The sequence below is a fragment of the Haliaeetus albicilla genome, chromosome 5, assembly GCF_947461875.1.
Source record: "Haliaeetus albicilla chromosome 5, bHalAlb1.1, whole genome shotgun sequence".
Taxonomy (NCBI): domain Eukaryota; kingdom Metazoa; phylum Chordata; class Aves; order Accipitriformes; family Accipitridae; genus Haliaeetus; species Haliaeetus albicilla.
In genome coordinates this window covers 17433446-17448604 of record NC_091487.1, presented here as the reverse complement: position 1 = coordinate 17448604, position 15159 = coordinate 17433446, and the positions used below count along the sequence as shown (strand labels likewise).

At 36.7% G+C, this 15159-nt stretch overlaps 1 protein-coding gene across 4 annotated transcripts in view; it reads left to right on the top strand.

The window, feature by feature from the left end:
* Positions 1-15159, top strand: part of PPP4R4 (protein phosphatase 4 regulatory subunit 4) — a 72723-nt gene that overhangs the window by 13573 nt on the left and 43991 nt on the right. For all 4 annotated transcript variants that reach the window (XR_011324684.1, XR_011324683.1, XM_009917941.2 and 1 more), the window contains exon 3: positions 12267-12369. Coding sequence is in view for 2 of the 4 variants with exons in the window: in XM_009917941.2 (XP_009916243.1) it covers positions 12267-12369 (103 nt within the window). In the remaining 2 variants the exon portion in view is untranslated. The remainder of the gene's footprint in view (positions 1-12266; positions 12370-15159) is intronic.

Sequence of the window (15159 nt, the reverse complement as noted above, 5' to 3'; positions counted from 1 at the left end):
CATAGCTCTGACTCTTTCTTCATTTTAATTAAGTAGCTGAATTTCATCCTACTTTCCAAAGTGAACATGAATCAAGTAAAGCACTTTTTGTTTGACAGAATGTGAATCAGCAGCAGCTTGGAATTGAAGTAATTTTTAGTTATTTGCATGTTTACCTCAGAAAGCTGCCTTTGATCTATGGTTGCTTCTGATGGGTGAGAATGCAACACTAGAGTTAGCTGTTTGACGTTGTATTGCTGATGCATGTAACTGCTTCAGTCTGAAGTAGATGTCCGATACTACTTGAAAATATTTGAATAATGAACAGAAGGTGAACAAGCAAGGCTTTCCACTTCTGAGCTGTCTAAAAGCTAGCTTATATAAGGAGTAAGTTCACAGTTTTGTGTTTGTTTTCTAATTATTTTTTTCTTTTGAGTCACCAGGCCCTTTGAGTATGACAACGATAATTTGGTAGAAATTTAGTGTTAACTGTTTGAAGTCCTTCTGAGGTCACAGTCAAATTTCCTTGGTTGGGAAAAAAGAACTGCTTCTACAGCTAAAGCTTCAAAAGAGTTTCTAAAATTTCAGATGTATTTTTCAGTGCTCAATTTTACTCCCATATTTTTCAAATTGAAACAAGAGCTCAGCTTATGTTATTATATATCATAGAATCATAGAATGGTTTGGGTCAGAAGGGACCTTAAAGACCATCTAGTTCCACCCCCCCTGCCGTGGGCAGGGACACCTTCCATTAGACCAGGTTGCTCAAAGCCCCATCCATCCTGGCCTTGAACACTGCCAGGAATGGGGCATCCACAGCTTCTCTGGGCAACTTGTTCCAGTGCCTCACCACCCTCACAGTGAAGAACTTCCTCCTGACATCTAATCTAAATCTACCCTCTTTCAGTTTAAAGCCATTACCCCTTGTCCTGTCACTATGTGCCCTTATAAAAAGTCCGTCTCTGGCTTTCTTGTAGGCTCAACACGTATCCATCTACTTACAATATCTCTATAGATATATTTCTCTTGCGTATGAGGGAAAATGCTGTGAGCAATGGCTTCAAACCCTTGGATTCAGTCTCTTTACTCTTCTTTTTTATTTTTCTCTTCCTTGTGGCTTTTCATTCATTATACTCATACACTGTACTTTCATTCATTCTGTACTCAGTGTTCTTTACAACATCTCTCCTGGTCTTTTACATTTGCATTTTCTTTTGATCCAGTCTGTGTGATTTTGAAAATGGGTTGTCAACTCGTGTACAAAGTATGTTTTATATACCATTTGTCTATGTTATAGTGGTTGATGCAGCAACTTAGATTTTATTGTTCTGGATCTTATATGTCTATTCTAAAAAGTGTGAATTTTTTGGAAGATGGCTCAGAAGTCCTGCTTGTACTTTTAAATCTTTAGAAGGTTATTGTTATTTCAGGCTTTTGCCATGGTCTTCAATATAAAACAAACTCTTGCTTATACAGAAAAGGCTTTTTTATGAAGCAATGCAGATAGAGACATACAGACCAGTAACAGTTGTATTCCTAACCTTTGATGTGCTTTTCCTAATGGTATGCAGTGGATTTCCTAATGGAATTAGTATAGCATTGTTAGGTTTTGAATAAATGATTGAAGAGTCTCATAACACAGGATGATGTGAAGGTAAGCGATATCTTCCGTTAGACTAGTCAATGTATCTTGAAAAAATAGGCAATTTTTTTTAGACCTGCAAGTCCATCTTCTAAAGGAGAGGTTGAAGTGTTGAAGTGTACAGATACTGCTTTCTGGATCAAGAACCTTTAAATATTTCTGAGAAGATTCTCATCAACTTCCACAAGTATTAGTTGGTGTTGCTGTGAAAAAAACAAAAAAAACCCCATGAACTGATGCAAGATGGAATATGTTATGGTCAGGAAGGATGAGAATGCATGATAGAAAGAAACACAGGTAAGTAATAAAGTGGGAGTTTTGGATCTATTGTGTATAATGCCCCACACTTATAAGACCCATGAGTTGAAGAAGACTACAAGTAGATTTTAGTAGTTCTTACATCATTTGAAGTGTTCATCTCTTTGATGCCACAAATAGCTAACTCTGTGGATAAAATATACTGATGCAACAAATAAGACTGGAGAATGAAAAGAGATCCTGTGTCTAAATTAGACTATAAGATAAATTTAGGTCAGCAGAAGTAATTTACCCTTCTAGAATTTGGTTAGCATCTGTGATTTTTCTTTTTCTCACTTTCTGTGTAGAAAAATTACAGGCCTTGTACTTTTTCAGAAGACTTCTTATATCACATAATGCATGCTGTGAAATGACAAATCTTGTTGAAAATGAAAATTATAAGTTGAGTCAGTGAATGAGGACTGGGTGGAGGGAAAAATAATATCAGCTACTAGCTTGTTTTTGTTATATCACCTAGGAATTGGAAATGGCATTATCTTGATCTTGGAGTGAAAAGACTGGTTTTACTTTTCAAATTTAGACTCAAAATAAAAACCACCAAGATTAATTCTACCCAGAGACCATGCAAAATGCAATATGTGTTATAAGTCACCTAAGGAAGAGGAAACACTTATCTTCTAGGAGATAGTAATGTTGATACTAGGGTGATATTTGAGAGGAAAAATGTGTTCCTTTGAGGCACTTTTTATATTCTTGAAACTTTTCTTTAAATTCAAGTGAGAAAATCTTAATGTTTCCTCATAGCAATTAGTGTTTAAACTCACAGAAACTGATGATATTAGGAAGAATGAAGTTATTGTATCATTATAGTACATTTGTTTTGGCTCAGGCACAGAAGGGAGTATTTGTATAAATTATAAATCCATTCTCTCTTTGACAGTTATTCAGCAAGCAAACAGAAATAAGAAACTTCAGTTGACCAAACTGATCCTGGTAAACAAAGTTACTATGAATACAAAACTACTGTGCAGCTGAATCTGGGTTTTCCGTTCTTACTTTAATTGCACTAGGAGTTTCATGTGTAGTGGTGTGTGCTCAGATATGTACTAAGATCAGATTAATTTCTTCTTTTTTTAATATATAGATCATGTAGATTCTGTTCAGATGTGCTGTAAAATGACTATGATCAAACATACCTGAAGTAGAAGATCAGGATGAAAAAGTAGTTTTGCAAATGAGATTTTAATAGAAAAGGGTTACAGTGTCAGTTGCAAGGAGATGTTCATACTGTGATATTATCGGGACTTCTGACTTCTTGAAAATAGATGTTAACCAGGTGTTACTTTTTCAGATTCATTTTATTCTATCTTATTTTCAGCAAAATTTTAGAAGCCTGAAAATAAAGTTTCTTCTCTTTATTTGCTCTGGCTAGACGGGTAACGGAGGGAGGGAAGGGTTAAAGGACAAAGCTGGTTAATGCTTCTTTGGCCCCATCACAGTCTTGGACTTAGTGCAGTCTGGTTTACATCCCTATTCTAGAATCTCAGATATTATCACGAAATTTGTATATATGAAGGCTTACATACATAAATGTTATAGTGTATTAATACATACAGAAAAAGGCCATTGGCATCTAGGACAATTTAAATTAGTTTTGAGGTTGTTACATATGGTGCCTAGCTAACTGTGGTCTTCAAAAGGTGTTCTGACAGTGAAGAAAGTGCATCATACAGCTTAGGAGACCCAGTATTGTATTTTAATACATAAGATTGATTATAATATATAAAATAGTTAATATGATGCATAGATCTGTAATTTTGTATATGTGTGTGTCTAAATGAGTAATGTTTTTTAAATTCTTGTACTAGCTTTTTTTGAGAAGGAAGCCTCTTCTTTTAGCAGTTACTGTACAATGCCAGAAATGTAAGCAGTTTGATACATTAGATATCTGGTTTTAAAAATATATCCCAAATATCCTGTGTATCTTTGCAGTTTCAAATCCTAGGGCAAATTATCAGATAAAACATCACTTTGATTCCAGATACTTTTATTTGTCATTTGCAACATAGTAGAGGATAATGTACAATTTTGTACAGCACTTATGGTCTATAAAATCTCCCTTTTAATATATAGTTTCAAGACTGTGTTAATATTTGTGCAGCTCATGCTTCTCAGTCTTTGTTCAGCTGAGGCTCTTAAAGGAAGTTATTTTAATGAAATGACAGATCCTTCCATGGGACTGGGTCTGTTTATAATATGCTTATTACAACATATGTCAAATAGATGTTCAGACACTCCTGTTATATAATTTACATTTACAGATGTATACTTAAAATGTAAGCATACATAACATAAGTAAAAGTAAAATAACTGCTTTATACTGGTGTTAAGAAAGGACTGTACTTTTACAGAAAATACCAGATTGTATTTTATCAAGGGAGTATTCACCTTGAAATTAAGTTAAAATTAGTGTTAAAATCTCTCAGCAATATTTGTGATTTCAAGACATTTTTCTACATTCTAGATTTTTTCCCCTTTTTGTTACCAAACCCCTGAAATTCTACAATCAAAGACAAAATTAAAAAATAACACTTGTAAAAGTATTAGTCTTTACTTAGCAAGAGTAGTCCGTAGAAAGCAGTTTAATAAATTTTAAGTCAGTGTCTACCCATCCGCATAGGAAAGATTGCTATATAAAAATCTTCACAATAAAAGTAGAGAAGATTCTCTAAGGAAGTTGTATGCACCAAGCCCTTTTATGTTATTGACAGAAATACTTATCTGGATTTCTAGTTTGTCTTGGCAACCAGTATATCGTACAGGAGAACAGAAATCCTGGAAGGACAGTTGGTATTGAATCACTCTGAATAGGCTAAATCCGGTCAGATACTGAGCTTTTATTCAAATAGGAAATTAAGTTTAGGATTTACAAATTGCAGTCACAGAATAGTTTAGGTGGTTGGGCACCTCTGGAGGTCATTTGGTCCAATGCCCTTTTCAAAGCAGGGCCAACTTCCAAGTCTAGTGTAATTTGGTGTTAGATCAGGTTGCTCAAGACATAGTCCAGATAAGTTTTGAGTGTCTCCAAGGATCCCCCAACCTGCAGGCACCCTTTTTCAATGTTTGACAATGTTCTCTGTGAATTTCTTTTTCCTAATACCTAATTAGTTATTGAATACTTTATTCATTTTTTATCACGTTATTCTAATCCCTCACTCATTGAGTTGGTAAATTTTTACTTCTGTGTTCAACAAATGAAGATTTAGACCAACACAGAACATTTTGGAATCTTGCACTGAAAATAATGTCACTTATGGGGTGTTGAGTTAACACTGTAATCCCCTGCAGCCATCCATCAAAACTTCTAGGTTTGTAAAATAAAGTTACACAAAGCATGGACTTCAGTGGTTGATTCAGCTGTGGCTATTAGCAAATAATTTTTGCTGAACTGATACAGTTAGCCACAGTGGTAAAGTCGGTTCATAAACACAGTGCTTTAGTTAGAGCTTGGGTAAACATTGTACCTCAGTCTTCTTTACAATGCTGTATTCTGCTCCTGTCATCGTGCTTTGCAGGCTAGTGCGAATGAAGGAGAGAGAGTGATAAGTAAATCTATCTTCTCTTTTTCAAACTCCTTTGTGGTAATATTCTCCTGGGGAACATTCAGTGACTAATCTTCTTTCTTCATGCTGTAGAAGGAGCTGTAGTCCTTCATTCCCTTTCCCGATACAAGTGTTCCTAATTGAGTACCCAGGGACTTTTTAAACTTTTTTGTTCTTATTTTGCAGAATCTGTTTTAAAAAATGTTTTAAAAATTAAACTCGAATTTTTAAGCATCGATTTTAAGTAGTTGGTTATTTTAAATAGAAGAAATCATATTGTCTGCCCTGAGTTTGCTGAAAGTTTGCAAACCTGGAAACACCTTACCCTGCATAAAATCATAGAATCATAGTATAGTTGTGGTGGGAAGGGACCTCAGGAAATCATCTAGTCCACCTCCCTGCTCAAACCAGTGTCAATTAGAGCAGTATATTCAGGGTCTTGTTCTGAACTCAGGATTTTGAATCCTAAGGATGGAGGCTCTACCACCTGTCTGGGCAACTCATTCCAATATTTGAGCACTCTGGAATAGAAGAACTTTTTTTAAGGTTTAAGTGGAATTGCCTGTGTATTGAATTTGTCCCCGTTGCCTCTTGTCCTGTCACTGGGCACCACTGGGAAGAATCTGCCTCTGTCTTCCCTACTGCCTCACATCATATTTTATACATACTGAATAAGGTCCCCAAGCCTTCTCTTCTCAAGACTAAAAATCCCTGTTGTCTAAGCTTCTGCTCAAATGTTAGATGCTCTAATCCCTTAATAATTTTAGTGACCCTTTGATGGACTCGCTGCTGTCTGTCTAGGAGTTTCTTGTGCTGAATAGAGAATCATTGCCTCCCTTGAGCTGCTGGTGATGCTTTTCCTATTGCAGCCCAGGATGCTGTCAGCCGCCTTTGCCACAAGGACACATTGCTGGCTCCTGGTCAGCTTGGTGTCCACTGGGACCTCCAGGTCCTTTTCCTGCCAAGCTGCTTTGCAGTTGGCTGGCCCCCAGCCTGTACTGGTGCACAGGGTTATTCCTCCACAGCTGCAGGACTTGCATTTCCCGCAGTTGAACTTCGTAAGATCCCTGTTGGTTTGTTTCTCTAGCTTGTCGAGGCAGCGCAACCATCTGGTCTGTCAACCCCTCCTCTTGGTTTTGTGTCATCTGCATACTAGCTGAGGTTGCGCTCTGTCCCATCATCCAGGTCGTTAATGAAAATGTTAAACAGTATTGCCCCCGGCGTAGATTCCTGAGGTAAACCACTCATGGCTGGTTTCCAGCTGGCTGCCCCGCCACTGATCACAACCCTTTAAGCTTGATAGTTCAGCCAGTTTTCAGTCCGCATCACTTTCTATTTATCGAGCTTGTACTTCGTCAGTTTATCTATGGGAGATGATGTCAAAAGCCTTGCTAAAATAAGTTTAAACAACTTCCACCATCCAAGCCAGTCATCTCGTTGTAGGAGGCTGTCAAGCTGGTTGGTCAGGCATGATTTCCCTTTCACAAATCCAGGCTGACTACTCCCAGTCACTTTTTTGTCCTTTGTATGTTTGTAAATGGTTTCTGGGAGGATTTGCTCCAGTCTCAAGGCAGTCCCAAATATAACGTAGACTTCATTTAATGAGGGTAATAAAAACAAGGAAAACCAAATGCAGGGGCTGGAGGGAGAGGCTTAGTGCTACGCTTGTGCTTGAGAAGTACCAGCTCTGGTACTGCTGGCTGGCAGTAGAGGCAGTAAGTATTAGGACAGAAGTGTTCAGGCATGAGAGCTTCCCTCCTGGTTGAGGACTCCCAGCATTGTAAAGTCATTGGGATCTCCTGTAGCATGAACTCAAAAGATGACTCCTGAAGTTTCATATTTAAATTATATTATCTATGTGGATTTTGCTAGCACAAAAGAGGTTGAGCTAAATTGCTTCTAAGTATAGGGCTCTGTTGAGATCTTCTATAGTTAGCACTATTAATAAAGGAATAGCACCTTGATTGCATTAGGCTTACTGTGACTCTGAAGAGAAGATTCAGCATTTATTTTAATATATTTATTAGTACAAAAATGTCTAAATCTGAGCATTTAGCAATAATTCACTATAATCCTGAAGTCTTTAAGATTTAAAGAAAATGTATGGTGCAGTGCCTTTGGTAGAAATAGAAGAAGAATCTTCCACAGTTGGAAAATTACAGGCTGTGTAGGTGTTGAAATGCCTCCTGCTTCACATTCTTAATTGGCAGCAAGCCAGATACTAAGCATTTCTGGTTTAAAGGGAAACGCTCCCCTTTTCTTTAAATTTCTGATGGATAAAGGTTGCATTTTGGTTGCATTTTTTAGCAGTTAGGATTTCTTCCATCCTGATACAAAATGAATAAAATTTTCAATTAAATAGCTTCTCCAAGTTACCTTGACCTTTTGCATTATTGCTGGATAATACAAAGGTACGCATCTTTTCCTTGCAAGTTGTATTGTAAGAAGTTGTGGGCCTTATCCATCCTGTGACCCTTTTCCACTTTGGGAGCTCTAGATTTCTCAGTTCTGCTTTAAAACTTTGTTGGAGTTAGTATGTCATACTTGGAGAAATCTGGCATAAACATGAAAGGTTTTAATATTCATGGCTTCAAATTAGATAATAAAATGGTTTTGAATAATGCAAAAATATTGCAAGCTGTCAATAAATTAAGGATTAATAACTGATCTAAGTCAATTTTCAGTAGTTGAGAGAATACTGTCCTTTCACTGAGTTTAGATGTTACTGGGAGATGTTTTTATTGAGAGAGCTCATGCATGTTTACCAAATAAGATTGCAGGGATGCTAGTATTAAAATCAGTCTGAAAATCTGTACTGTCATCCATTCTTGCTGGTTTTGAATGGCATTAAAAAGGGCTTTGGTGTAGCTTTGCCCTGTTAAAACTTGTCAGCATTCTTGTGTTTACAGAGAGTTTTATATGGTAACCAGCCAGAAAATTGCCTCCTAATACTTTTTAGGAAAATCACATCAGCTTAATTTTACATCAATAATAGTCTTAACAGAGTATTAAAAAACTACAAAAATACTGATACATTTTCTCAGTTGGAATACACACTGTATTTAAAAAAAATTATTATTGGTTTAGTAATTTTCTGTATTCCTGAAGTAAGGTATATACCAAGAGAAAAAGATAACCCATATTCAAAAAATACAGGAAATGGTGATTGTTTTTGTCCTCTGTCAAGCCTCTTCCTCTTGACCTTGAAATTATGTATCTTAAATTTGTCTTGTTTTTAGCCTGTTGAGTTTTTTTAATTAATATTTTTGTTATTACACTCTGATATTGTGAATTTCAGTGTATTTTTTTTACTTCTGTGTTGAGCTCCCTCCCCAGCTGTATTTCTGTTTGCTCTTTATTGTTGTAAATGTATAGACACAGTAAAGATAAAGTCTCCACTCTGAGAATGATTCCCAGATTTTGCTCAGCAGGTCAGAATGTTGCAGCCCTGATGACAGCAATGTGTGATAACCTCAGTACAGTGTTCACAGGTTTCTGCTCACTTGTTACTCATTGTAGAATTTATGATACTCTTCTATTTGGGTTCTTATCTTTCTAATATTTAAGGTGTATGTGGTTGTCCTGGTTTCAGCTGGGATAGAGTTAATTTTCTTTCTAGTAGCTGGTATAGTGTTATGTTTTGGATTCAGTATGAGAAGAATGTTGATAACATGCTGATGTTTTCAGTTGTTGCTAAGTGGTGTTTAGACTAAGTGAAGGATTTTTCAGCTTCTCATGCCCAGCCAGCAAGAAGGCTGGAGGGGCACAAGAAGTTGGGAGGGGACACAGCCAGGACAGCTGACCCAAAGTGGCCAAAGGGGTATTCCATACCAATAGATGTCACATCTACTGTACAAACTGGAGGGAGTTGGTCTGACGGGATTGCTGCTTGGGAACTAACTGAGCATTGGTCAGCGAGTGGTGAGCAATTGCATTGTGCATCACTTGTTTTGTATATTCCAATCCTTTTATTATTATTGTCATTTTTTTAATTGTCATTTATTATTATTATTGTTATCATTATTATTTTATTTCTTTCTGTTCTATTAAACTGTTCTTATCTCAACCTGTGAGTTTTACTTTTTCCTTCCGATTCTCTCCTCCATCCCACTGGATGGGGGGAAGTGAGTGAGTGGCTGCGTGGTGCTTAGTTGCTGGCTGGAGTTAAACTATGACCATTAAAAAAAACCCAAAAATACTGGTTCTTGGCATTCATGGTGTGTAGCACCTGTTTAGAACAGTTACTGCCATGACTGAATTTGTGATGGATCCTTCTTGATTGCTCTGGAACTCAGGGAAGTAGGAATGTTTTATTTTGCCCCAAATTAGTTATATTAGGTGCTATAATCACACAAGCATTTCTAAAGATGTTAATTCAAGTTCAGATTAGACATTAGGAGAAGATTCTTCACTGAGAGGGTGGTCGGTCACTGGAACAGGCTCCCCAGGGAAGTGGTCACGGCACCAAGCCTGTCAGTGTTCAAGGAGCATCTGGATGACACTCTTAGTCATACGGTTTAGTTTTAGGTAGTCCTGCAAGGAGTAGGGAGTTGGACTCGACCATCTTTATGGGTCTCTTCCAACTTGAGATATTCTATGATTCTATAATTCTAATACATTACTATGTGAGAAATTAATGGGTCGACTTGTAATGGTGAAGTTAAGCATAAACATGAATGCCTGTAGGACTAAGGCTTGTAATGTGTTTCTGTGGGCAGGAGCCATCGCTTATTTACAATGCAGGTACATGCCGGAGAGCTGGTCTTTGTGTCTGCCTTCATAGGCGGTAGAGGGAAACAGGCACTTCAGGGGCAATGTCCATCTCATCTATTTAGGCTGAGATAAATTGCTCTTATTGAGTCCTATTTATCTCCATTGCTTTTAAAGGAAAACTATCTTAGAGGCAGACGCACGCAATCTAAGATTAGGTTAATTCCATCATATATGCTTTAGACACATACTTTCAACTTACAGGTACTTTGTGTTATTCTGTACAAAAAAAATGAGACATATCTGCCATAGCAAGACTTACTCTTTCTGGAAGGGGAAGGTTTTGCTGGGGCAGAGGTTTTCCCATGTGTAAGACCCTTATACAGAGTGATAGTTTGTAGTTGGTGAGTTAGGTAATTGCACCTGTCTGCAGAATGGAAACCTAAGACAGAAGTGAACTGGGGTGCGTGTGACTCTTCACCTTGCAAAGAGGATTTGAATTCCTGAATTCCTGCCTTACAGCCTGTACTTAATCTTCCAGAACGTACTGCCTTCTAACATGGAAAATCATCTTTGTGAGGATAGTGAAATACACTGAAATTGCAGTTTGCTAAACACAATTAAGTTAATGTTGGTGATACCTAATTGTTGAATATTTTCAGTGGGAGATTATTGAGTGCAAAGAAAAAATCTTTGCAGTAGGATATTACAGTAATTGCAGTATTTCTGTTGATTTTAAACAAAGCTTTTACTTTTGCCTCTTGCTTATTATACAAACATATCCTCATTTTTAAAAGCACATTGTATGCATTTAACAAAATAGATCTAAATTGGCCTGGTTGACTCTACCTATGGTTTCACTTGATTTTCTGAAAGACACAAATGTTGAGGGTGATGTAGAGCGTTAATGGAATGTGTAAAGATATTTTCAGCTCTAAATGGTGCAGAAAGGCTTTGCATCTTAACTGTGAATTCCCCAATATACTTCAGAGGCAGAACAAAACTGGAAGGTGGTTGTGCAAATCTGCTGTCCTGTGAGCAATTTATGTACCTAGTCCCCTTCCTGAGCTCATATGTCTCACTAAGAAAACTTGGAATGATGACGGGATGGGGAGTGGTATATGGAAGTATTTAAAAGTAGTTTTACTATGAATTTCTTTTAAAATTATGTGTGTAATCATATTGTACATTTAATTGTAATGTCACACTAAGAAGAATGCTTCCATGTGTGCAGTAGGACTTTGCGTGCTTATTTAAAAATGAGCTGCCTAGCTGTTGGAACAGATCTGAATTTGTTTAACAAAATGGATTTTATGCATTTAAACAGGAAAAAGGATGTGTTGGTATTTAGTTTTATTCTTAATTTTGGCATCCAGACCCTTTCTGTTTCTGATTCTGTTCTAGAAGTTTATCCACTTGGGTAGTTTTTGTTTCATCTCATGCCTTTTCTTCATTGCTGGCTACCATTTCCCGCCCATCCTGCCTTTTCTTTTTTTTTTTTTTTTTTCCCTTTTTCAATTGTGGGATACCATTGAGAGAGACAGGATGAGCAGAAAGGTACAAGATCTGTAATCTAACCAAGTTTTTGCATCCTTCTTTAATCATGTTTGTCAATATACATCTGATTATAGTCTGACTTTTCCCCACAAAAAGGAAAAAATGGTAGACTTCTGTTAAAATTTTGTACGTTGAGTGTAGTTTTCATTTATATCTTCTATGTCCCTTTCCTATGTTTTATCACTTGTATTGTTATAATTTAAAAGCTTCCACAAAACCACTGCCTTGATCATCCAGTGTGAAAAGATGTTTCAAAAATTTTCTATTTTTTTTCCAAAGCTATACTAAAAATGAGAACATTCCATATTAGAAATGATGCATAACAGCTTTTATGGTTGATATTTTTTAATGTTGTTTTCTGCTACATATTATATAAAAAAAGTAATGCCTCTCTTGACTTATTAAATGAATGACCTGGGTAGTGTGGGTTTGGTTTTTTTTGTTTTTTTTTTAAATGAAAGCTGTGAGCTTATAACCATTGTAGAGAGTAATGCATTGTACGTATATATTTTTGTAAGTTCTGGCCAGGATATCCAAGGAACGAGTGTGGTGGCAAATCTTCCAGCCCTGATGCGACAGAATCCTGCAGAAACACTTCGTCGGGTTTTACCAAAAATCAGAGTAAGTTGTGTGTAATGAGGTTTGAATGTACATTTTTCTGACAGTGTAAGTATTTTAACAAAGGCAAAAAAATCACGGTTTTATTGCAAACTCACTCTCTAGAAGCGGTATGTCCAGTAGATCTTCCACATTAATTCACTGAATTTATGAAGTATTGCAGGTATTATATTTTTTGAAAAATGTTACAACAGGAGAAGAAAGCAGAATTAATACTATTTATGTATTCTAAAGATTTACCAGTGCTTTGACAACTTTTTAAGAAGTCTTTTTGAGGACCAGCCAATCATGATGGTTCATTTTAATGTTCTCAGTCTCTTCCATCCAAACATTAAGATTTTCATGCTGCTATCCAGAAAAGTATACTTTGCTTTTAGCTGTCCAAAGTTTCACATGCTGCCCTCCGTATTTTTAGTAAGCCACTGCTAACTGTGGTAGATGCATGCTGGCCATATAATGTTATACAGTAATTTTATATACAGGTATGTTTGTATAAAGGATATTTGTGTTGTTTAACCTCGAGAAGAGAAGGCTTCAGGGAGACCTTATTGTGGCCTTTCAGTACTTAAAGGGTGCTTATAAGAAAGATGGGGACAGGCTTTTTAGTAGGGCCTGTAGCGGTAAGACAAGGGGTGATGGGTTTAAACTAAAAGAGAGTAGATTTAGACTAGATATAAGGAATACATTTTTTACGATGAGGGTGTGAGACACTGGCACAGGTTGCCCAGAGAGGTTGTAGATGCCTCATCCCTGGAAACATTCAAGGTCAGGTTGGATGGAGCTCTGAGCAACCTGATCTAGTTGAAGATGTCCCTGCTCATTGCAGGGGGGTTGGACTAGACAACCTTTAAAGGTCCCTTCCAACCCAAACCATTCTATGATTGTATGACTTTAAGGAAGATAAATATCCCTGTATTTCCACTCTGCCCCTATGACCGCTTGCCTAGAAGAAATTAAAAAGTTCATTTAAGGTGTGGTTTAAGGAGCAGCTTCAGCCAAATAAGAACAACTGCATCACAAATGCAAGTGCAAAGCCTAATAACTCTAAAGCTAAATAACTCCAAAAAACTCTAATAACTCTATTTAAGGCTACAACAGAAATTAGGACTGATTATGTTAGCCTGCCTGTTTGAGTGGTTTTCAGTGATTTTAAAGGCTACCACCTGAGTGGAAAAATACGTTGGTTTTGGCTATCAAAATATCTGAAAGGTTATTTTGGTAACAGCAAATTTCTGAGGGTTTTTTTCATCGGATCAGTGTATTGTCAGTCTTCTACTGATACCATTAACAGTTTTTATCTGATTAAATCAAAGTTTTGATTTAGAACCATCTCTGGCCTGGTCTCAGGCAATCGATCACTTTGATATAAACCTGGTTCTGATTTATACAAATTGTCAGCTAAAGGAACATTGTGTTTGTTAGTAGCTGTTTGGCTGTAGTAGCTGTTTGAATGTATGCGCTCTCTATGGTGAGAGAGGTAAAAATCACAAGGGTTTCTTGTAGAAATTTTATTTTCAAAGCATTGAGTTGTGTTCATAATTTTATGGAAAGATTCAGTTTCCCCATACATTTTTAGAGATATGTTTGATATTTTCAGTAGTGTGATTCAGTTATGATTTTAGCAGGACACTTTGTAGAATTTAAGGGTTTTTTTCTCCATATAATTTAAAATTCTTTCCCTTTTTAACACAGTTTGCCAACAGGAATGTTATTTTCTTGTTGTAAACAACTAATGCTTAAGAAGAGTATTTAGATCACTTGCTTCAGAAAGAGTTTAACTAGTTACTGACTCAAGCTAAATATGAGTTTGATGATCTAAAATACATTGAATTGAAAGTTTGAGTTATGTTAAGAATCTCTGTGGCTACATTGTCCTCTCTATCTTGAGCACTTTAGGGGTGAGAAGAAAAAAGTCTTCTGTAGTAGCTGCTGTGAATTTTCTTGCTGTATCTGTATTAGATTCTCATTGCTAGGTGTAAGAAAGTATACAATTATGTTAGTAACAAAGGTGAGATGGCTGAGTCACATGCTTATGTTTTACAGTTTTCTATCTGCTGAGGAGATGATTACTAAATAGCAAAGTGGGTCCATGCAAAAATGATACTTGTTTGTTCTGGTAAATTCTCATTTATATTTAATTGTTTTCTTTAGTAAAATTTTGAAGAAATGAATTGCTTCTTTTATTGAAAAGCTGTGTGGATATATATCTCTCAGCTTCTTTTTTTTAACTTTTAAGGCAGCTACCTCAACATGACATTAATAAAAGAATTCCGTAAAAAATATAATGTTATTAAAAATTACTTGTTGTATTTCTTATGCCTGTGGAATTGGTCTTAAACTGAATCGTCCCTCTGTCTCCTAATCTCAAGAAAGAGGCTGCTCAAGGGACAATTCAGTATTTGTGAAAAACTAATGTGATGAGTTATATTCTGCTCATTTGTTATGAATTGATTGACTGAAAGATGAGGAACCAATATGTATGTAGTCCTCAACATGATTACTTAGCAAATATTCTTCTGTAGGATATTTAAATGCAAGTCCTACTGCAGAGGAGTCTTAGGTTCCATGCGGTAGATGTACTCAGTAATATTTCATGCACCGATATAAGCTGGGGGCCACCCAGCTGAAGAGCAGTTTTGCAGAAAAGGACGTGGAGGTCCTGGTGGACACCAAGTCGAACGTGAGCCAGCACTGTGGCCCTGCCGCAAAGCATCCTGGGCTGCATTAGACAAAACATTGCCAGCAGTTCGACGAAGGTGATCCTTCCCCTCTACTCCACCTTATACTCTACTA